This window comes from Stegodyphus dumicola, chromosome 10 (genome assembly GCF_044657685.1).
Source record: "Stegodyphus dumicola isolate Sdum_Otavi_A_Nest chromosome 10, ASM4465768v1".
NCBI classification, from domain to species: Eukaryota; Metazoa; Arthropoda; class Arachnida; order Araneae; family Eresidae; genus Stegodyphus; species Stegodyphus dumicola.
Genome location: NC_140777.1, coordinates 72741473 through 72765500, shown reverse-complemented (window position 1 = coordinate 72765500; position 24028 = coordinate 72741473). Strand labels below are relative to the sequence as shown.

Below are 24028 nucleotides of genomic sequence, written 5' to 3'. Positions count from 1 at the left end.
TGTATTGAATTAGGCAGACATGTAAGGTTTAGCATTTTATACTGTTACTATGGATACATGTTGGTTTATTTTATACTGTACTCCAAACTAGAAATACCAAAAAGATTCTGTTAATTAACTATTAGCATTAAGTCAAAACGTTATGACCATCCGCACATTTTTCAATGAACTTGTCTGGATGACATGGTGGGCAACTGATTAAATGGGAATTTTATTTAATTGCTCCTGGAGAAGGTAAGGAATCATTCTTGCACTTTTACAAATAATGGGAAAGGCTGCTGATTTGATAAAGGGCAGAATGTAGTGGCCTGAGGACTCTGAACAAGTATTTCTGAAACTACACAACTGGCAAAATGTTCACCTTCTGCTATTGTTAATATTTATGCAAAGTGGATAAATGACTAAACCAGCAGTAGATGCCAAGGTGTTGGACATCCACATGCCATCAAAGAAAAAAGACATCAGAGATTGTCCCACTTGGTACAGCAAAACTGACAGCCCAATACAGTGCAGGTCCAAGTGCAAGCATTTTAGAACACACAGTTCAGTAGACACTGCTCAATATGGGATTGCACAGTAGATGTCCCACTCGTGTGCCTCTGTTGACCAAGTGTCATTGTGATCTATGCCTGCAATGGGCTATGAACATTAAGTCTGGACCATGGATAAATGGAAGACAGTTGCCTGGTCGGATGAATCACAGTTTGTCATTCATCGCAGCAGTGGTTGTGTCAGGGCATGCTGTCTTCCCGGTGGACAGTTGGACCCTCCCCCTCCTACAGCAAGTCATACACAGACTGGTGGTGACGTTATGTTTTGGGGATGTTCTCATGGGTGGCTTTCGGGCCCTTCGTTGTAGTAAAACAGACCACAAAATCTGCAGACTGTCAGAACATAATTGCAGATCACTTGCACCTATACATGTCATCTGTCTTCCCTACTAGAAATAAAATCTTCCAGCAGAACAACTGTCCATGTCACAAGGCTCGAATTGTGTGCGAGTGGTTCAAGGAACATAAGCATGAATTTCAATTAATGTCCTGGCCACCTAACTTGCCAGATCTTAACGTGATAGAGCACATTTGGGCACACAAATGTGCCCTATTAAATTTGGAATGTCATGGAGTGGCAGCTCAGAGCTCAAACACTATCACGTCGGAATATCTTGAATTTGCGCGACTGCTGCTTTGACACTGATACAAATCTCCAGTCATCTACCAAGAACTTGTGACGTCCATGCCAAGGCGAGTTGCAGCTGTTTTGCTGGCCAAAGGTTGTGCAACATGTAATTGGATAGCTGGTCGTAATGTTTTGATATTTTGTTTTTCCAATGGTTGAGCACTTGCCTATAATGGCATTGACCACCCTTAAGATGTGGTGGCCATTTTTTTGTGAAGGCACCTAATAGGCGGCCACTGTTACCTCTTATGAAGGGACAGTCAATTTTTTACATACATGCCTTCACCAGAATTTGAACCCGGGCCTTTCGATATCACAGTCAGGCTTAACCACCTAGATGGTTAATATTTATATGAATTATTATGATGCATCATATTACTTGTATTAATCATTAGGATAGTGTTATGAAATCCTTTTTCAGATTTTGTGCAAATTTACTAGTATAAAAAGGCTTCGCATGTAGACTGCAAGTTTTATAATTGCTGATGACTTGCATATTAAGAATAATTTTTATTCACAGGAATTCTATTAATAATTCTAATAAAGTACTTTAACATATTCAAAGATATCTGTACAATGTTGGTAAAAATCAAGTTATTTATAAACTACATCAACGATCAAGTTTCAATATCTATTCAAAATGCTTTTGCAAGAAATAACTAGACTAAAATAGAAATTTTAAATATATACTGCAACAAAAGAATAATTTTAAGTTTGAATACTTTTATTGATATATTGTACAAACATATCTGGAATTTTGCTGCTGTCTTTTACTGGATGACTTTTAGTGTAAGATACAAACTGGCGGCGAATTCTTGTCAATTCACCAGTTGTCATTGGATTTACAACTGAGACCTGCATAAAATAAGATATTTCATATATACTTTTAATAATATACTTATAAAATAAAAGAATCAATGGTACTATTTAGTCAAAATATGAATTAAAGAAAAAAAAACATGAACTTGTACAATTTTCACATTATTTCTTAAGGTAAACTATACATGGGCAAAAAAGCATGATAATTCAAATTTGAGATAATGGACAATATGTCAAGAGGAAATAATAAAAGAACAAATAATGTAATTTCAATGATTTCACAGATGCCAACATGGAACTTGCACAAAATTTTTACAACTTGAGGTACAGAAAAGTTGGTATAAAATATGTTAGCGATAATATTAATAATTAATACTCTGTGATGTCATCCCTGAATGAATGAAAGCTTTATAACAGTTTTCCATGTTGTGTATCAGATTGTCTAGGATTTCATGCAGTAACAAAGTGATTCATAATGAATAGTTCATTGAAGCTTCTAGAGAGTGCTGGTGGGAGTTGCAGTAATGTAAGCATCCTAGCACTCATATTCTATCAGACTGCCCTTTGCCCTTAAGATAATTGGTCTTTGATGCATTGCAATAGGGACAAGTATTATTGTCCATTTGAAGGAAATTGTAACCAATTGCACTCTTAAATAACTTTATATAAAGATGAAGAACTTTATGTCTATATAATTGCACTGGTAAAAACGTGCAAGTTACCACATTAAATCAAAATCATGCTCACCCATAGCATGAATACACGTCTTTGTATATACTGCATGCATTTTGCTACATTTAAACTGTAACCCGTCTGGAATAACTATCCAAACAAAAACACAATTCATTAATAAAATAAAAAGAGAGAAATGAAAAATTACAATTCTGAAGTATTGAATAACCTAATTATAAAAGTTCAATGAATTACTTTTTTTTTTTTTTTTTTTTTTTTTTTTTCAAAATTAATAACCATAAATTTTCAAACATATAAACTACTACATTTTATGTAAATATTTTAAATTACCTGAATTAATTCTTTAAAAAAAATTATCTAATTTCTGCTGCTTTTTTTTTATTTTCTGATGTTTGTGGGCTTGTCTTTCTTTTGTGGTGAACTTCATAATTGCAGGAAGGTTGACTTTTATTTTCCTCATTTACAGTTGAAGAAATTTCCTCGAGAACTGCACATGCAGAGGTAGAAGCAGTTTGCTTTTCTGCTAATGTAGAAGGTTTTTCAGAGACTTTTATAGGTGACTCATCTGAAATACATGTTTTTTAAGTCCTCTTGATATGTCTTCCAACTTCTGTTCATATTCAGTAAGAGATCTTTGTGAATTGGATCAGTCATTGGATTTTTTTAGCCATATTTTTCACATGAGGTTTCTTTAGAAGCCATTAAATCATATTTAATAGTCTGCACTGCATCTAGGGAATCAATCTTAAAAGAGGTTCTATACTCAGTGACAAGTGTATCCATTAAGTTGAATGCACTTTCCACTAATGGGCCATGGAAGCAGCTAAGGCAGGCTTTGACCAATTTAGCCAATGTAGGATACTTATAATCATTTGTGAAATCATCTTTTAAATTAAAAACTTTAGACCAATATTTATCAATTGTACACTCGACTTGATTTCCACTTTCATCAGATGTGTAGAGCATTTCTTTGGTGATATCAATATCACTCTGGTATAACCTTATTTCAGCCTTCTACTTTTGACTTTTCATTATCACTAAAAATATGGGACATAAAAGATGATAATTTTTCAAAAGCTAATATTGTACTGGTTTTACCTCTTAGCTCTGGATTTAATGCTGTAAAACTAATTAGATATGAATTTTTAAGGGGTAATTTCTGTTTCATATGCTGTGCTGTATTAGTATAAGCTTTCATCAGAGAAATTTGGAATTCTTTTGCTATTGGATGATTTTTTGATAATTTCTTCAGGAGAGTGGAAGCTTCTGCACCAGTAAATATTACTTTGCTAGGTAGATGGAATTCTGGATTTGTGACATCAACCTTTAATAAATCATTATAAGATGTGCACTCTATATTTTCTGGCTTCATAAAAAAAAGAGAAAAATTTTGCCATCAATTTATAAATACTGGAATGTATTGAATGAAGCATTGGTTTTTTTGTTTCAAATAATTTAATATATGTGTTGAACTCTGGTAATACTGCTGAATATAATGCCATATGCATTAAAGTTTTGTTTTGCATAACAAATAACCCATTTAGTATTCTTTTTTTTCAAGCTAAAGCATCCTTTGTGAGTTGTTGGGAATGCAAGCAAGAATACACCCCTTCAACAATTTTTTTCTGAGCTGCAGAAATATTTCTTTTATTGTATACAGTTTCAACAAAAAAATAATCCCCTTTATCAGTTTTATCCAAGTAGTGAAAATAAAATGCAATAAGAGCATCCCACAGATCTTTGATTCTTTCTAAAACACATAAAATGTACACCCACCTATGGTCTGGTCTCTTCAAGGGCTTACGTTTTTTAATGGCAAGGGATTCACAGATTTTGAAAAGATTTTCTCTTTTACTGCAGCTTTTCATATCAAAATAGATGTCATCAAACAAATCTTCTAAGTATCTATCTAAACATGAAGCAAATTTTTTTGCACAGTTATTAGCTGTGTGACATGTGTCACCATCAATATCTAATAAGTGGGGTGTTTGTTTGATCGTAGTCTGGTTTCAACACCCTTTTTTTTTTTTCCACTCATGGTGTTACATGACTCCATTAATACACTAATTAAGTTTGCCCATGGAATATTATTATCTTCAATAGTATTAACAACTGCTTTAAAAACAGCTTCTGAATTGCAAGATTCCATCTTTAGAGATGCAAAATGATGAACTACAACTTCATTTTGATTGTTGTCATAAAACTGCACCAATATTGCCAGTATACTTTCTTGAGCATTGCTAGTACTTTCATCCAAATTTAGAGAAAATGGAGTCTCCTTTTAAGTTTTAATGATATTTTCCTTAATAGTTTTTGCGAGCCCATATTTCATCTTATAACATGCAGTAGTCCTGGACATTTCCAACGAGTTTAGTGCTGTCTGATCGCGGCTCAACTGTTTGCAGAGTTCAATTAAATTGAGAGCTACATTGAAAGAAAGAGAATTCTCAGTGATAAACGAAGTTATTAATACCTCTTGGCATGCTTTTCTTGTCACTATATCCAATGACCAAGCATCGGTCTCCAGTAAGTCATCAGTATTTTTTGAATTAGTATAATTACTTAAAGTCATTGAATGTCTAATGCACTTTGAATATTTTATGTGCGTCACAGTTTTAGAATGATTTGTGAAAGCCTTGAATCCTTCCCCACCATACTTCAGTAGTGAGTTACAAAAAACACAATATGCTTGTCCAGCAACATTTATTTTCTTGCACCATGTGCCAATGGTATCCCCATTACCATCTCTCCGTTCAATCCAATTCCACCTAAATGCATTCCGGACATCTTCTTCTAATTGTATAATATCACTATTTATATCGAGAAATTTCATAGTGAAATTCTCTTGTGTACATAAATAAAAAATATTTCAATAAATGAAACTAAAAATTTACATGTGCATCAATAAATGAAACAAAAATTTTACACAGCGGAGAAAAAAAAGTTGAGAAGCGATCAATGACAAATAGCTAATACGGTGAAAAATCTCCCTTCTTTACTTATTGGCACCACGCCAGGAGAGATAAGACCTTTGATTAAATTTCAGACAGGAAAGCGTAATCTTTCTTAAATTCAACTAAACATAAAAACACAGGACTTTATACAGTATAAAGTCTTTAATCCGGAATGATCTATAATCCGGACCTCAAAGCTACAAACTTGCTGCCCATGCGTAAACGCATTATAAAAGTAAGCTTGAACTTTTGATTATGTCAAAAAGAGTTTCCAATTCTGGAGCTGCCAAAGGATCTACATAGCAAAAGCATGCTTCGATGTCCATTAAACAAAAAGTGGAATTGCTGCAAAAAATGGATAAAGGCATGAAGAAAGTGACAGAGAGGTGATTTGTTTCTCTAACCATTCCGAAATCTGTTTATCAATTTCACGCTGCTCTGCGGGGAAGGGAGGTTTGGGACGATGCGACGCGCAATAAACTGGAAGTTGATCTGTCAGCACTATCTTCATCTTCAGGGCAGATGTTTTTATTTTATTCAGCTTATAATTCCTTACTAAATGTAGTGTTTCATCTTGATGTACTCCGATGTGATTTAAATCAATTTCCTCGTCATTATATATATCATAAATACACATCAAATAGTTTTCTGGTTGCAATTTTCTAATTTCGACTATGCATAATGTATGCTTTATGCATGCGCGCATTGAAAGAAATGTTTAGTACAGTAAACAAATAAATATTAAGCTTTTTTTTTGTAAATTTTGATGCCCTTTAGATCATAATTTCTCTTTATTTCATAAATTACGGTTTCATATTTTTAATTGTATAATTTCTGCATGCCATCTTACCAGATTTAAATTGATGATCTGTAATCCGGAATCACCGAAGTCCAGACGAGTCCGAATTAAAGACTTTATACTGTAGTAGAAATTTGAGGAACAGCAAATTTTTGTAATGTTTAGTTGAATATTTCTGATATGGCACAGACAGTTAAAGAGTAAGGTATGTGTAAAAATTGAAATAACGTCCAAGAGCATTAAAGTTTCAGAATTTGAAGGGGAATATTTTGACTAAAGTAAAGAAGTGCATATATTAAAAATGTATTATACAAATGGAAGTGTGCTATGGTATAAACAAGGAACTGGTGATGATGAAATAGTTTAAGAAAAGGAACTTCAAATAAAAAGAGATATACAGAAAGAAATATAAATAGTTATATTGTAAATTTATTAATGCTACAGTGTTGGTAAATGTAGTAATTATGGTCATGAATTAATGAAAATCAAAAGGTAAATGAAATTTTCACCATTCCTGATGTCTTACTCCAAAACATACAGCTGAGAGAGAAAGAATCAAACATTTATAAAATAATACTATCTAAAAATTTTATAAAATTAGAAAAACAAGATATAACAGACATCAAATTAATGTGCATTAAGTCATGGTGTACAGAGTTCATAATATCTAATGATTAAGAAATTAAAACCTAAAAACAAATTATTTCTTTAAAAAAAAATAGTAATTAAGTATATGCAAAGAACAATTAGTTATCTCATAACAAATTATATATTATCCACATTATAATTTATAAAATGAAGCTGTAAGTACTTTTAAAAGATACCTTTTGTTTTGTTCCTGGTACAATAATATCTCCTGCTCCATGCATCTTTTGAGCTTCAAGAATTGCTTTTACTATACTAGTTGTATTTTTATCCAGATCATATAAAAAATTTGTTGATTCTAAAGGTTGCTACAAATGGAGAATAAAATTTTTTAAATAAAAATTACTTCATCTTTATTAACGTACAAATATAAATGTATCAGAAAATTATTTTAAAAGCAGTGCAAGATTCGGAAAAGAAAAGCTTTTTTCTAATATTATATAGCATATGATCTCTGTCATCTGTGCTTAAAAAGAAGGGGAGAATTATTTTTTTTAATTATTATTTAATTAAAATAAATGTTGCATTTAGATTTTTCACTCTTGAAAAATAGTTTCAATGATTCATTACAACAAGAAATTGCATTTAAAAATTACTGATGTATTGAAAACATGAGGAATGTAAAGCGCAGAATGTTTTTCTTCGCATAAAATTAGAAAAGAAAAGAATATATATATATATATATATATATATATATTTTTTTTTTTTAAAGATCACATTTTAAATATATTATAAATATTTTTTAAGTAAATTGAAAATTAGATGACAAAATTACGTTTGCGCGTTGGCAGTAGCATAGTATAAGCATTAAAAGTCTAGAGCTTAAATATTGATTAGATGGTAAAAGATCAATTTATTCCAAAAAATTATAATTAAGACTATCTGCAGACTTCCAAAATTTACAGCAGCTTTTTAAGATTATTAAATTCAGAATCAAAAATGTTTAGCAACAAAAGTTGATAAATTTTAAAATTACAGATTTAAATAGTTTAAGAATTTTTGGACTAATGATGCAATTTGACATTAAATATCTCAGGCTGATACAACTTTATATTAAATTTATTAGTTAGTTAATTATAGAAGAAATTTCTTTCCATACCAAACATTACTTGGTACATGAAACTTGATATTCTCATTTAAATCTATGCTTGCTAGAAATGCTAATTTGAATTATATCTTAAAAAAATAATGACTATACCAATATATGAAGTTTGTGCTCCTTAATCAATAGTTTCCTTTTTTCACTTACTAATTTTTATTTCGGTGTAATTTAAAAATTGTCCTTTCTCTTTTTTTTTTTTTTTTTTTAACTACCAGTTAGTAGTCATAATCAGTCCATTTTCATAATGGATGCTGGCTATTTTAATAAAAAATATGTTTTTTATTACATATTTTTTATTAAAATAGCCAGCATCCATTATGAAAATGAATCTAATTGCTACAATCAGTGAATAACCTTGCATTAAAAATGTTTTAATTATGTTTAATATTTTTAACAGTTGCATGATGTTTTTCCTTGCATATCCTTGCTACTCATGATTACACCCTTATCAGACATATAGACACAAAATAATATAAGAAACCTCTTCAAGTAATGTATTCCTCCTAGAAGTGTATACTGTTCAGATGCAGAACCTTCCTCTGTCTGGTTGGTTTATGCAAAACAGATCTTCCAATTATTTACCCTGCTGTTATAAAATATTACAGATATGCATATGAAAGAGGTCACTAAACACAATATTCTCTCCGAAGATGTGGGAAGAAACTTTCCATTCAAACTAATTCTGGGAGAAATGCATTTCTCAGAAAAATTTCACACTGCATTTTGCATCCACATATCTTGTAATACCATTAGTTGCATTGAGGCTACTTTCATTGTACACAAGGCAATTTGAGATATAAATATAAAAAACTTATGGCATGCAAATTAACTTTTGGGGAGGAGAGAAGAAGCTCCCAAACCTTTTATTCATTTATTTACTTTTATTCTCTGTCCTCTCCCAAATAAAATTAGCATCATCATCTACTAGCATTAAAATATTAAGTAAAACTTACACACTGTGTTGATAAATTTCGTGACAATCCTTTTCGTGCAAATAATGCATTTTCTATATCACTTAAAGGCAGTTCTTCATTTTTATGGACTATAAAAAGAGGGGAATCCCATCTATTCCTAGAATCAGGAGTTTCAAACCTCTGGACAAGAGCATCAAATCTAAACCAAGACAAAGTAATGTTTACATAAAATTATTACTTCTTCCTGTATGTGGAATGTAGTGCATTTATACAAATATTAAATAATTAATTATAAATTAATCTGGCCAAAAATACACACATAATTAATTTAAAAGAAACTTGCATGAAATTTTGAAATCACTGTGTCAAGCTCAATGCAAGATTAAGTCTCGAAGTTACATACAAAGTGCTGAACTTTTTTTTTTTTTTTTTTTTTTTTAATACTTTACGATTATCCACACGTGCACCGAAAAGTCGGAAACTCTGTGGAGACTTTTTGGAGAACATTTGCAAATTTGCTGCTAACAATTGTTTTTGTGAAGCTAATGCACAAAAGGTTACAGCTGTTTTTAAAATAGCAGCAGACTAAGAATTCCATACAAAAACGATCAATAAAAACATTGAAAAAGCAAGTAATTTTCACGATATGCTTATTTATAATAAACCTTTTTCCTTAATGCATACAGGGAAAATAATTTTCATAATACTATATTTTCTAATATGTTCCATATTTACATGCAGTAAATATAAAAAGCATATTTCTGCAAGATACCATTATCCATATGAAGTAGCAACTTCTTTTCTTTAAAAAAATTCAAAATTACTAATTAATGTCAATTACTATATCATATAAATGCATTAAAACAGCAAATACATACATAGCTTTTTCATACTGTGTGTGAGGTTCACGTTCTTCATTATATGACCAGCAGTCAGATGGAAGCAAGTCACAAAGTATCTAAATAGAATCAAAACTAAAATGAATAAATTTTGCAATAATTTTTATTTGGATTCTAATGTGAATGAATGAATAATTCTGTAATTATTGTGCATTTCTTTTCTTTAACACAGTTTGGTATTTTAGAGTTTTCTTCAAAATAAATAATTCTTATCAAATTATTAAAAATAGACTATGAAGTTCTAGAAACTTACAACACATTGAGTTGTTTGACATGCTTTACTTAAGCAGTATAATTCATAACGACAACCTAGAAATAAACAAACAACAAAAGGTTAAACTCTGAAATAAATAATTTCTCAAAAACAATTTATGGTACTGATGTAGTAAGCAATCTACTGCTTTTATTTAACTATTTATTTCTTAGATAGTGCCTCTAAAAGGCTATTTTTAAATATGAAAATAAATAGAAATAAAATTATTAAAAAAAAAGAAAATCTGAAGGCTTTCAAATTTTATATTATGCCTAAAAGAGCATCTTTTTAACGTTTTGTGTGTTACTTTTATTTATTAAATATGTTCTTCGCACTTAAACCGCATAAAATTAAATTCAACAGACTGAATATCTTTAGAATTTCCGATACACAGTCGATACACAGCACTGGAGATAAAAATGTTTCTTCTTGTACAGTATTGCCATTGCTTGCTTTGAAATCATTTTGTTAATCAAAAATTGGTTAAATTTTACAAAATTTTAAATAGATAATAAAACAAATTCACAATTTAAAATTCGAGCTTCCAAATGCCCATGTTCGGTCGGAAGATTATGTTTTTCAAAATTTGATGACTCTAGGTATCATTGTTTTTTCACAATGCAAAAAACGTTCATGCATTTAGGCAGATTCTTCATAATTTAGTTTCTTTAAATATAAGACATGGTGATAATATTTTGTTGCAACAGTCTGAAAAGTGAAAAGATGTAAAATGTCATTTTGAGACTAATAACCCTTTGGGTCTAATGCCTCTTTGGGCTAATAATTAATACATGAATGAAAATATTTATGAAATTTTGGAATTCCATTAAATTTAAACTGCTTGCAGTTTCACAAAACAAAAGCATGAGTGGCTCTAGAAAGTGTCATTATTATGAAACACAGCCACATACTTGTGCAGCATGGCAAAAAGTCATCATCACTTTTATTAATATGCTTCTATAAGATGGAAATATTTTTAATATGGTACTTGGCGTGTTGTGTAGAATCTTTAGTTTCAAAATCCACCAATTCGATTCAGTTGTTTGAGTACTAGTACCATCTGCAAGACAATCAAAGTTCTTTTGTTGGTTTAGAGTTAATGGTCACAAAGGCAGTAGATCGCGTGCTACATCAATACCCAATTTATAATTAAACCATATAAGTAAGTGCAGCTTCTAATGTTCATAAATGATTAGTCATTTGGTTAACTGATTAAGACTTCTGCCCATATGAAGGAAAGATGACTTTCTAAAGGAAACGGTTTTGTATTTGTATTGAGGAAAACAACAGGATAGTATTCAGAAATGTAGGTAGGTAGGTATGTATATATGTGTGTTTGTATATATACACATGCGTACACACTTAAATATGTATGTTTCTGAATCCAGTTCCAATAATAGAAAATTACCATGCATATCTTCAAAAGATAATTATTATTTAAAGAGAAATATTTAACAAACAATAAATTCAGAGACAATAAAAAGAGTTTCTGATTCTGGAGCTGCCAAAGGATCTGCAAAGCGAAAGCATGTTTTGATGTCCATCAAATAAAAAATAAAATTGCTGCAAAAAATGGATAAAGGCATGAAGAAAGTGACAGAGAGGTTAGTGAAAACGAAATAATTTTGATTGACAAATTAGTCGGCATTCTCAGTACAGCAATTGCAGGACTTAAACAGCGGAACTTTGTAACTGAACAAGAAATTATGTCTGTTTATAGACTTAAAGAGAAAGTATTAGCACATAAAACAAAGCAACTTACATTGAAAGAAATGTTTAATAAAGTAAACAAATATTAAGCTGCTTTTTTTTTTTTTTTTTTTTTTTTTTTTTTTTTTTTTTTTGTAAATTTTGATACCCTTTAGATCATAATTGCTCTTTATTTCATAAATTACAGTTTCATATTTTTTATTTTATAATTTCTGCATGCCATCTTACCAGATTTAAATTGATGATTTATAATCCGAAATCGCCGAAGTCCCGGCGAGTCCGGATTAATGACTTTGGTACTGTATAAGGACAGGAAATTTTTTTCTAACTTTATTAAGAACGCTTTTTGGCAGAAACTTTTGTTACAACCGGATATTATATACTGGTGTAAATGCAAAGTTCAAGAACTCTCTCAGTTACAATCAACCAGTGTTGCCAATATGAGAATGTAAAAATGCCCATTGGTCAAATTGACCGATGTGTAGAATAAAAACATGCCAATGTGAGAATCAAAATCACAATAACAACTTTGTATTTAGCATACATATATTAAAACACTCAATCGATTTCGAGGGTAGCTAAAGGTCCCTCCTCATCAGGAGAACGAAATTACTAGAAAGGGGAAAAAAGAAGAAAAAGCATCCGCAAAGGAGTCTCAGAAACGCGTGGTCATTATGAGCACTGCACGTGGTTGTAACCGTATTGAATCAGAGTTACACTGGCCACCTACTTTTACTGAGCCAGGCTATCTGATCAAACATATAACACATAGACTAAAATGGGGGGAAAAATCAGCGAAGTCTAAAAATAGGGAGCGAGAGGCAACTGCACCTTTACGCACCAAGTCTGAACTTCAAATAAAAGTTCAAAGTTCAGGCTTGGTGCGTGAAGGTGCAGTTGCCTCTCGCTCCCTATTTTTAGACTTCGCTGATTTTTTTTCCCCATTTTAGTCTATGTGTTATATGTTTGATTAGATAGCCTGGCTCAGTAAAAGTAGGTGGCCAGTGTAACTCTGATTCAAAATCTGGTTACAACCACGTGCAATGCTGATAAAAACCATGTGTTTCTGAGACTCCTTTGCCGATGCTTTATTTTTCTTCTTTTTTCCGCTTTCTAGTAATATCGTTCTCCTGATGAGGAGACACCTTTAGCTGCCCTCGAAATCGATTGAGTGTTTTAATATATGTACGCTAAATACAGGGTTGTTATTGCGATTTTGATTGACCAATGTGTATTTATAGGTGTTAATGTGAACTTATAGTGAAGTAATTTTTTACCTTTTCTTGAAATACTGAATTTAAGGTAATGAAAAATGTGGAAATGGAATATTTTATGCATATTGCATAATTTTCATTAAAACATTTCTGATAAATTAGACAGATATTTTTTTGACTGACAGTTTTTTAGAAATGAATCTAATTAACCTGAGAAGTAAAATATAGTTAGAAAGGGAGGACTTTCGCTTTGTAGATCCTTTGGCAGCTCCAAAATCGGAAACTCTTTTTGACATAATCGAAAGTTCAAGCTAACTTTTTATAAAATTGCTCTAACAGTCTGCAAAAAATAATAAGCCGGATCCAATTAGAAGATTAAGGAACAACGCAACATTAACTGAAATAGATAATTTTAGCCTACCTTATACAGTCCGTTAAACATTTAAATGTGCATGCGTAAAGGTATTATGCGCAGAAAGTTTGTAGCTTTGAGGTCCGGATTAAAGACTTTATACTGTACACCATATAGGGTATCGATTAAAAATAATACTGAAATTAAAAAAGAAATAGAAGAAATATTACATGCAAGGTATCAGAAAACCATTTCTAGCTCTTAACGCTGCCCCTGTAACTTTTTGCCTGCTTTCCTCTTGTTCAGATGTGCTGCTGTATTGCTCTGTTCTCTATATAAGCCATTGTCTGAAAATCAATAACGATGTATAAACAAAAATATGTGTGCTTGGAATTAGTCATCAAGAAATAGAACTGTGTCTTGTTATCTACAATGTCTTGAAAGCTTTTTCTCATCTACTGTATCATCTGATGTACCTACGCTATCTCTAAATTCTCAAGTCATTTAGAAATTTATCACATATATGTATATAATTATATAAAAGAAGGGAAAAGTTTTTCTTATCTTACCTTTTATGTAGTTACTTGAATCTAGGATCACAACTGTATCCTTTGACAAATGCCTAGTTAAAAATAATGATCATAATAATTATGTGAAAATATATTTGAGACAATATTTTTAAAAATTTAATTTCCAAATACAAACTAAACATAAAGGTGCAAAAAAAAACTTTTTATTCACCTTTCCACTTCTGATTTAAGAGAGGCACGGAATTCTTTTTCCTTACGCGCATCTGAAACAAAATATCAGAATTTATACTCCAACTGTTTCAAGAAAATATGACTTATTTTATTTAATAAAAGAGTAACTTGTGAATGATGTTTATTTTACAAAGCTTAAGTCATTTTCATGTGTAAAAAAGAAATTTAAAAAATGTTTATAATACAAAAAACTGATAGTAATATATTGATAAATTCAGGGTATTGATTAAAGAATTAATATCCTTAATTTACCAATATATTACTAACATGTTTAAATGCAAATTTCCTCTTATACCTAAAAAGGAACAAAATTCTTAACAGAAAAATAAAATGTCACATATACTTGTGATAATGATCTATTAGGTTATCTTACTAGAGACCGGAGTGATAGAAGTAGGATTATGATACTTTATGAAAACTAACCCAAGGCTGATTTTGAAAAATTAACTACAGTATTACTAAGGTTTTCTAAATTATATGGCAGATAAAAATTTGATAAGAAGAAATAAAAGTACAGAACTTGATCAACAAAAATATTCAGAATACTGAAAATAAATTGCATTCATTCTTCAGTATGTCTGTTATGGAGATGTAGTGCTAAAAAAATTCACTGATTTTATCCTAAAATATCCATACTCGAGAAAAAACATTATTAAAATTTTGAACACCTCTGTAAATTAGTAATTTCTTCAACAACAACAAACTACAAACATTTATTTTTTTGGGGGGGAGGGGGAATACTTAGCCTGATTTCTTTCAATTAGTGAAAAACCTATTCTAATAGTATATACTAATGAAAGTGAAATGGCATACACTCTCTATGGAAAAGGAGGATATACCTATCCGTTTGTTTTGATGATATTTTAATACTAATATTATCATCAATTACCTAGGCCTAGAGGAATACACAAGTAAAATTTTGTGAAGATAGCACTTATCTTTTAATTCTGTGGATGTGCCCAAAGTGGGCACATTGATTGAATAGAGCTTCTAAAAGAGTGCTGAAACGAGCATTGTTGTCCTAGACGGCATATAAGACACACCCTTATTTAGGAAGCCACACACACATGTAGATGTAGAAAAAGTTATGTGTGTCTAGACCTTTATCTGAGCTAAAAATAGCATTCAGTATTGAAAGTTAACCTGTGTTTTTCCTGTATAAGATGCAGGTAACTTTTTTTAGACCAAATTTAGGAAAAAAAGTGCATCTTATATGCCGTCAAATACGGTACTTGTAATTAACAATTTAACATTTGTACTAAATAGGAATACTAAATGCAAATAAAATAAAAGACTCTTTTATATAGCTGAAAATGAACATCTTAACTAATGAAACTGTTAGACTTAATTATTTTAGACGCTCATTTTCAGCTATATAAGAGATAGTTATTTTAGACGCTCATTTTCAGCTATATAAGAGATAGTTATTTTAGACGCTCATTTTCAGCTATATAAGAGATAGTTATTTAAACTTAAGTTCATAGGCTACTAAAATTCGAGAACAGATTTTTATTATGCACTGCAGGAAACAGAAAAGCATTACATTATTATGAGAATTCAAGTTTGTTAAAAGTACAAAACAATAAGCATATAATTAAACATTGTGACCACTTAGATTTATGCAGTGACCTTTTCAGAACAATTAGATAATTTATCAAATACAATTATGTGTAATCTAGATCACATTACTTCATGTCTGGGACAAAGTTTATACATTTAGCATTTCTATTAGAAAAATCAGTAATATTTATTCATTATAAAATATATGTTTTTTTAAAAGAACGAGGCAAACTAAATGGAGTTACTATTAAACGTATGATTTTTAGCTGATAGATGCAAATGGGAAAATGCCATTGTATCAAATGAATACAAGTTCCTAAATAAAAATGACTGGACCCCTCCAAAAAAAAATCATATATTCTGGCATATAATGTGCACCTTTAATTTCGGTTGAAATTTACTGTATGGTTCTGCTTGGTTTCTGTCTGAAAAAAATCAGCAAGTGGTATTGATTGTTTGTGAAATCTGGAAGCCTGCTGCATGAAATAGGTTTTTTGGTAACCCTCATTTTGGTGAAACTACTCTTGGGGAAAATTGTGAAAATTGCCAAATGAGTTGTGATAAGGTAAAATAGGTCGATGTATACATGGATAAAGTTCAACTAGTGAGCAATGCCTAGTTTGTGCAATTCTCTGATTTTTTTTTTCCCAAGTTAAAATAGGCCGACGTGTACATGGACACTGAGTTTGTGGAAGTGTTTGATTTCTTATTTTGATTTTATGTAAAGGGTGGAAGGATCGGCACCTTCGTAACGCCAACCTTGGCGTTAATAAATCAATGATTTGCCAAGTGGAACCATAGAGTAAATATAAACCATAATTTCAATTATATTTATTAATTATTACATTTATTAATTTTTAGGTATATTCACTATTTAATAGACACCTTTTTCTTTATGAAGGAATCTGAAAGATACATGTACACTACGCAAAAAAAAAAAAAAAAAAGGGTGGGGGGACAGTTCTGTATCTCCTGTTCTACTGGGCTGATTAACAAAATTCAACTTGCATTTTTCATGTCTCGAAAATGCGACTTAGGATATGTATTAAATTTATATATAGCATTGTTGTATTATAGGTATTTTGACACAAAATTGGACTTTTTCTGAAATGAAATGCCAATTTTTTCCATATTTCAATTCTATGGCTCAAATTATGCCATAGTGCTAAATTATGTAAAAATTGCATGAGTAGTTTTTAAAAAATAGCTCTCCAAAATTTTAGCTCCTCAATGTTAATTGAGTTTGGTATATATTGATTAATCACTCTTTTTTTTTTATTAAACTTATTTGATTATTCATTTCACAATTTGAAATTCAGGTTCATTTCAAATAAAATTCACTCATTTTTTATGAGATTTATTTTTAAAATTTGTATTTTTAAATAATTTTTATCAATTTTTCAAAAAAAAATTTGAATTATAATCTTTAAAAATTTTACTATCATCTTTCATCTTAAAGTAGACATATTTCTAAGCATATCTTCAAAAAAATGACAGTTTTTTATTCAAAATTTCTGAAAATATATGTGAATTTATATATTGGCGCATTTTGAAATTCGGCATATTTGTTGAAAGCGATAAAACATCACGTGTGGTTTAGACACTGCTAAAATTATCTGACAGTAGGAACTATGCGACTTTTTTTCCGCTCTGGCATAATGGAGGCAAAAGAAAAATTGGTTGCCATATATTAATAAGTTCACCGAGTTAATTATTCTTGGCGCAAATTGAAAAAATTGTGCCAAGATAAATTTTTTAATTTCTCCATAAATTTCGCACCAAATTTTATTAAATTTAATATCTACGCATAATTTGAGTCGTAGAATTGAAATATGAAAAAAAAAATTGGTATGTTATTTCAGAAGAAGTCCAATTTTGTGACAAAATACCTATGTTAGTACAATGCTATATATAAATCTAATATATATATATATATATCCGGCTCTTATATGGGCCCTAATATCACCAAATGTGACGATATGTGTTCTACATTGGTTTTGGCACGACTGCGTGTTGTATGGCAACTCTGTTGAAGTTGAAAAATCTTTTGCTGGGCTGGTTTAATTGCTTGTTGGTTCATGTCATGTGTGTTTTGAAATGGCCTATGTTGCAATGATAGACGTGGTGGCAAGATTTCAGTCGCGTATTTTAGATTATATGGAAAGTAAGTTTAGTATTAAAATGTACAATGTTGGAGTTGTTAATGAGTGTTTTGTTCACGGGTGTGTTTATGAGGATAGAAATGTATTTTTGGAATTTCTGTTGGAGTTTTAAAACGGAGTCCGAAATGCAGAGCTGCTGTGAGAACTCGGACGAAGAAGGTCGTTTCTGATAGTTTTTGTGTTGATTTGCAGTCAAATGGTTGCTGGTAAAGTATGTGGCTGTCAGCAAAGTTTAAGATTTGAATTGTGGTTTTCGTGTAGTATGTTAACTTTGGAGGAAGATTTTATTGTAACTTTTGAAATTTTGAATCTCAGAAAAACATGTGATATAGCAAAATTGTGGCACTTTTGTTCAGAGACGTTGTGTGACTGGCAAAATTTTATTCAGGAATGTATTATGGTAAGTGCATTTTATTTTACTGTTTTTATTTTGTGGAATGTTATGTTCATTGATTTTTCAATATAAATTTCTGTTGTTATTGTTGTTTTTTGAATTGTTCGTAATTTAGTTTAGTTGATTTGTGCGCAATGCCTAGATTGTGCAATTTGTACATGTTTTTTTAAAGTTTAAACAGAATGCTGTGTACGTGATATTCTTTGAAATTTACTGTTGTGTTCATTTATTGAAGCGAGGTGTGCATAGTTCATAGATTCCTTCACTGCCTAGAATGTGCAATTCCTAGATGTTTTTTTAAGTTAAAACGTATCGCTGTGTACATGGATTCTTGTCAAATACTTTTACGTTTTTGCTATCTAAATTTTTTTTTGTTTCGGATTTTTAGCTTGAATTGTGTCTTCAAAACGTGGTTTTTGTATGTGAGAAAATCGCATTTTTGAAGACATTTTAGGCTTAAAATTTGAAATGTAGAGAAAAAATTAGGTAGTAATATGGCGGCATGGAGTTTCTCACCAAAAATGTTTGGCGAGAAATTTAGCAACCTGAGGGCACATATAAAAGTAGTTCCATATATCCTACGCCACGCTTTCAAGACATGAAGAACGCAATTTGAATTTCGTCAATTGGCCCAGTAGAACGGGAAATATAGAACTGCCCCCCCCTTTTTTTTTTTTGCACAGTGTACCATGCTCTATCTCTTTAAGTCATGTGTTCAAACAATGGTATTGAATTGACATGTTATAAGGGAAACAATACGTCTCTGAAAAGAAATGCTTGATAGAAAAAATAATTCTGCAAAGAGAGTGGGTTGTATTCAGATACACAGAAAAATGTTATTCCAGGGTTTCGAGGAAAAAGACAAAAATCTGGGGTAAGAATGCACAGATCTGAATAAATTCATGGAATTAAGAGTCGGATGTTTTCTTTTCTGTAAACATTGAAGGCTTTAGTAAATTGCATTTGCTTTAGTTAAAATGGAGTTGATCTAGTTTTCCTTTTAGTAGTTAATTTGGCACCTGCCAAATGAAACAACTAAATCCTGGACAAAATGGAAATCGTGTTGTAGCAAGGATGCTGGAATGGATGATTTATTTGTGGATCTCAGGGTAACAATGATGGTGAAAATAAAACAGAATTTGATGATGTGCCTGAAGATATAATAGAAGACGAACTTTTCATGTTATCCGATAATGGAATTTTGTTAGTTCATAATGTATATCTTTTTTAAAATAAATAGCACGTTTATGTAAAAATCTAATTTTTTCCTTATTTATAATCTATCATTTTTACATCAGGCATATAATGCGCACCAGCAAATTTCAATCTTATTTTTTGTATTAGAAGTGCATATTATATGTCAGAATATATGGTAAATAAATAATTGCATAAATAATGGTATGATTAAATCAATTACTGCATAAATACTGTATAACCAAATAAATAACTGCATAAATACCGGTATGATTAAAACAGAATCCAACATTTAAATGTAAATTATATAACAGTTTTTTAGTAGAGCAATGAATGCCATTAAGAAACTGAAGCTATGAATATGTAAAATCTAGACTGATATTCTACAGAAAGTATCTTTTTAAGTTTGGAAATTTAATCAAAAACATATTTTAGTATTTTCCAATTTAATGTGAAAAGCTGTAAACAAAAGTTTAAATTCATAACCAACATAAAGGAAGAGTTACAACTCTTGTTAAGCAATGATCAAAATTTTCTGTGAAACTCCCAACAAATCTCTTCAGCAACTTCATTCTTTTTAAAGCATAAACTCTTGTTTTTTAACTTCATTTTCCTAATTAAGTTTATTGTCTGAAATGATCCTCAAGTGAAATTTTCCGTATTCGACAAAAAGTCGACTTTTATACTAAAGACTTGGCTGGCTTTCCGTACACACTGTGAAAAGCTGAAGCATGGTTTTGTTGTGATTAACTGTGATTTCATTTCCAACTGACTACTTAGCAAATTTAAATAAACCCTCATCATGAAATATCGAAATAAAGTAATATTTACATTTTGAGGACCGGTGAATTTTTCAATATCATTTATTATATGATTAAGTAAAGTAAAATCCTCTGATAAACTCTGTCTAGCTCACTTACTACTGAATCACATAAATATCAAATGACATAAATAAAATATACATAAGAACTGAAGCTTACATTTTCAATCTCTGTTTATGTATCAGTTGTTCAAGAAAAGAACTGAATTCTGAGTAGTAGTAATTCAATATAATATTAGTACTCACACAGCACTTATAAAATGATACGTCCAGTTTGACAAAAGCATAAATTCATTGCACTTCTGCTAAGATACTTTTTTAATTGTAATCAAAAATAAAAATATTGACGGTTAAATAATAAAATACATGGAAAAAATTCATGATATTAAACATATCATCCACTCGAACCTGCATAAACTTCATTTCTTTGAAATCCAGTTGCAATATCGTCATCTCTAATAATAATTGACTTCCGATTCGATAACTGTAAAAATTCATTAAGTTTTTTTGCAGTCTCAGATTTCCCACTACATGGAATACCGCATATAATAACTAAAGGCATGATCAAAGAATGTCTATGTATACATATTCTCTGGCATGATGTGTATTCTCTGTATACAATTGAAGAGACGGTAAGTTGCCATTCAATTAAGTTTGAATTTTGAAATGGCTTGATTTATTTTTATCTTTTTAATTATCAGGGAATTGAACCAAAATTCCGGTTTAATTAAGAGATGAGACAAGTCATTGAATTCAGTTTCTTTATAAAGTTTATAAAAGAAATATTCCTGTATTTTTTTCTTTCCCACTTGAGCTTATTCAAAAAATAAACTTATCATCTAAAAGACTTCTAGATTATTTTTAACTTTAACTGTGTTTTTTATGTATTTTTATTTTGTTCCAGGCCTTTTGAACTCGTATAAAACAATACAAAGTTCCTTTAACTCTCCTCTGGAAACCGAAATCGCCGCCCTTTCTATATACCTTTCTTTCGTACCTAAGCTTGATTTTTCGCCCATCGGAGCAGAAAGACTTAGCGCGTGAAAAACAAGACATCTGTCTATTTTGTCTGTCTGTCTGTCTTTTGTTCGTTTACAGATTTTTGTACTTTTTCTCTCAAGTTTTAGAAATTAAAGTAAGTACGTTAAAAGAAGCCTTAAAATGTGCTTATAATTGCTGCCTCAGAAATTAATGTTTTTAAATTCATGCATGGAACAAATGCTCATAATTCAGTTAAAAGCAAGAGAAATTAAATTTTTGTCTCGTAATTGTATTCTTAATATTTCGGCATGAATTCAGTGAATATGTTAACATTTTAACTTTTACATTTCCACTGAAAAATTATTCAAATTACCAAAAAAAAAAACATTCCGTTTCAAAAACAAGTGGAAATTTTCGTGTTACATGAAAACCAATGCTCTTCTGAGTATATCAAATCCAATATTTCTTCCGTTCTGTATTTCTGTAAAAGCGCTCGTTTATGGAATGTGTTTTGTGTGATATATGGATATTAAACAATGTTTTTCTTCAGTGAAGTCAGTTAGTTTTCATTATTGTAAACTTTTTGTAGATGCAATCAATTGTTACTTGTTGATATTTTACATATAATTATTCTCATTTAAAAATGCATTTGAGTTACTAATTGAAATTCATGCAATATTCACGTTTATTAGCATAATTTTCAATCAGTAGTCATGAAATGCTAAAGAGGTCAACAAAGTTAAAAAACATCAAAAATTTTTATGTAAAATCATATTTTTTAATATTCAGTATTTCAATGACGTTAAAAGGGAATCATTAATTTAGATATTGAAAAATGTTACATTCAAAATAAACTTTGTCCTCTTTTTGGATTAAGACTTAAAAGCCTTAAGCACTTGATTTTGGTGTCTCCACATACATTTACACCTTTTCTTCCCTCATTCCTTCTGTCTTAGTTTTAGTGTAGCTACACCATACATTCCATAGTAAAATCAGTAATGGAAAAATGATTCTTTCCTTCAGTTCCTTAGTAACTTTTTCTGGTGCCCCTCTACCTTAATACTCTAAACATGTGCTTATTTTGGTTAATGGTTAATCCAACTCTGATACTAATTCTCCATCAGTACTGCTTATTGATCTACACTTGAGCATTACTATCATTTTATTATAATATTTGGCTGTATTGTCAAGAAAAACAAAACCTCAAGTTATCTACAAAATTTGCAATTCGTATCATAGACTAAAAACTAGCTTGTATATTGATGTTATGAATTATAAAAATATAATTAATCCCTTAGAAAGTCCTTCACTAAAGGCAGAGATAGCCTTTGTGTGCTTTGCTATGTTTAACCCAACACTGAGTTGAACTGTGTTGCTCTATAAGAAAATAAGGAATATATTAAAAACGGTATCACTTCCAGGAAAGGAAATTATGTATTATTATTACTAGGAATTTAAAAATTGCACTTGTTTTCTCAAGTAATTTAGCTTCTAAATTGTATAAATAATAATGCAACACTAATAAATTTTATAAATAAGTATTGCTTTAAATCTTTATAGTTGAGTAACTAAATGATTAATTATTACCTCCACATAATTTCTTATCATCAGATAATCTGCAAATGCATAATATGTGAGCTATTAATATTTATTTGCTGACTGAAACAGTTAAACAGTTTTTTTTAATATGGATGAAAATATATGAATGGGAGAATTATTTTTAGCTTTCATTTTTCTTGTGATCCTTTCTCATATGTTGATGTTTTTCTTTCTGCCGTTATTATAGCCAAATATTTAGTGAAAGCAAAATCTAAGAACATCCCTAATTGAATAAAATCAACCAATAGGAAAGTAAATCAACCAATAGGAAAGTAATTTCTTTAAAAATTGTATTGATAAATGACTTTCTTAAAATCAGTTATCTCTATTTTAAATCTAAATACTTACTAGAAAAATTATGGCTTCTTTGTCTTGGTATGGAAATGCTTTTTTTTTTAAATATATGCATCTAAACTGTATAAATGATAAAGCATTAAAACTTCACAGTTGAGTGAATAAATGGTTAATAATTGCCCCCTTATTTTTTTATCATTGATAAACAAATCAGGAATAAGTTTTTTAAGTCTATTCTTCATTTGTTTTAATTATATCTTACTTATTGTTATATATATTTATGTAATATTCTTCACTAATTATAGGTTGTATGATGTCTTTGACTAAAGAAGAATTAAAACCTCAAGTTGATAAAACAGTTCAGAAGTTTTTGGGATTTAATGAACCCTCTTTGGTTTCGGTTGCTGTGCGATGCTTAGTTAAAGGTTATGATCAAAGAAAAACAAAAGGTAAATTGTTATTTATTTGTTTTTCTCTTTCTGCAAACAATTAATATGCAAAAGAAATTACACGTTTTAAAATTTTTAATAATATGAGATTCACTTATATTGTGAATGTAAAATTATATTACTGTTACACAATGCTAGAATGTATTTAAAAATGCAAATTAGAAATAATCAGGAAAAAATAAATATATTTAATCGTATTTCTCCGCCTTTACAATGATTGTGAAATGGAGGAAAACAAATCTTATACTTCATAAATATTTGTCCAAATGCGAGTTAAGATT

The 24028-nt window shown here is 30.1% G+C and overlaps 2 protein-coding genes across 2 annotated transcripts in view; one reads left to right on the top strand and one right to left on the bottom strand.

Annotated features, from left to right (window-relative positions):
* Positions 1–1882: 1882 nt before the first annotated feature.
* LOC118197027 (protein KTI12 homolog) lies at positions 1883–21055 on the bottom strand. Its single transcript, XM_035368495.2, has 8 exons — positions 20833–21055; positions 14275–14326; positions 14103–14155; positions 10258–10313; positions 9984–10063; positions 9145–9304; positions 7269–7397; positions 1883–2034 (listed from the first exon to the last, which is right to left on the bottom strand). The coding sequence occupies exons 1-8, from the start codon at positions 20984–20986 to the stop codon at positions 1888–1890; spliced, it is 831 nt and encodes a 276-aa protein (XP_035224386.1). The 5' UTR covers positions 20987–21055; the 3' UTR covers positions 1883–1887.
* Positions 21056–21405: 350 nt separating this feature from the next.
* Prp3 (pre-mRNA processing factor 3) overlaps positions 21406–24028 on the top strand; it is a 74583-nt gene continuing 71960 nt past the window's right edge. Inside the window, exons 1-2 of the mRNA XM_035368494.2 lie at positions 21406–21559; positions 23604–23747. Of these exons, the coding sequence (XP_035224385.1) occupies positions 23609–23747 (139 nt within the window). The 5' untranslated portion in view covers positions 21406–21559; positions 23604–23608. The remainder of the gene's footprint in view (positions 21560–23603; positions 23748–24028) is intronic.

Excerpts from the sequence above, each read along its gene's own strand:
- LOC118197027 (XM_035368495.2), bottom strand. The coding sequence starts at position 20,986 with ATGCCTTTAGTTATTATATGCGGTATTCCATGTAGTGGGAAATCTGAG. Across the intron at positions 14,156-14,274 it reads CTTAAATCAGAAGTGGAAAG|GCATTTGTCAAAGGATACAG; the intron begins GTGAATAAAAAG and ends ATTTTTAACTAG. Across the intron at positions 9,305-9,983 it reads ACACAGTATGAAAAAGCTAT|ATTTGATGCTCTTGTCCAGA; the intron begins GTATGTATTTGC and ends GTCTTGGTTTAG.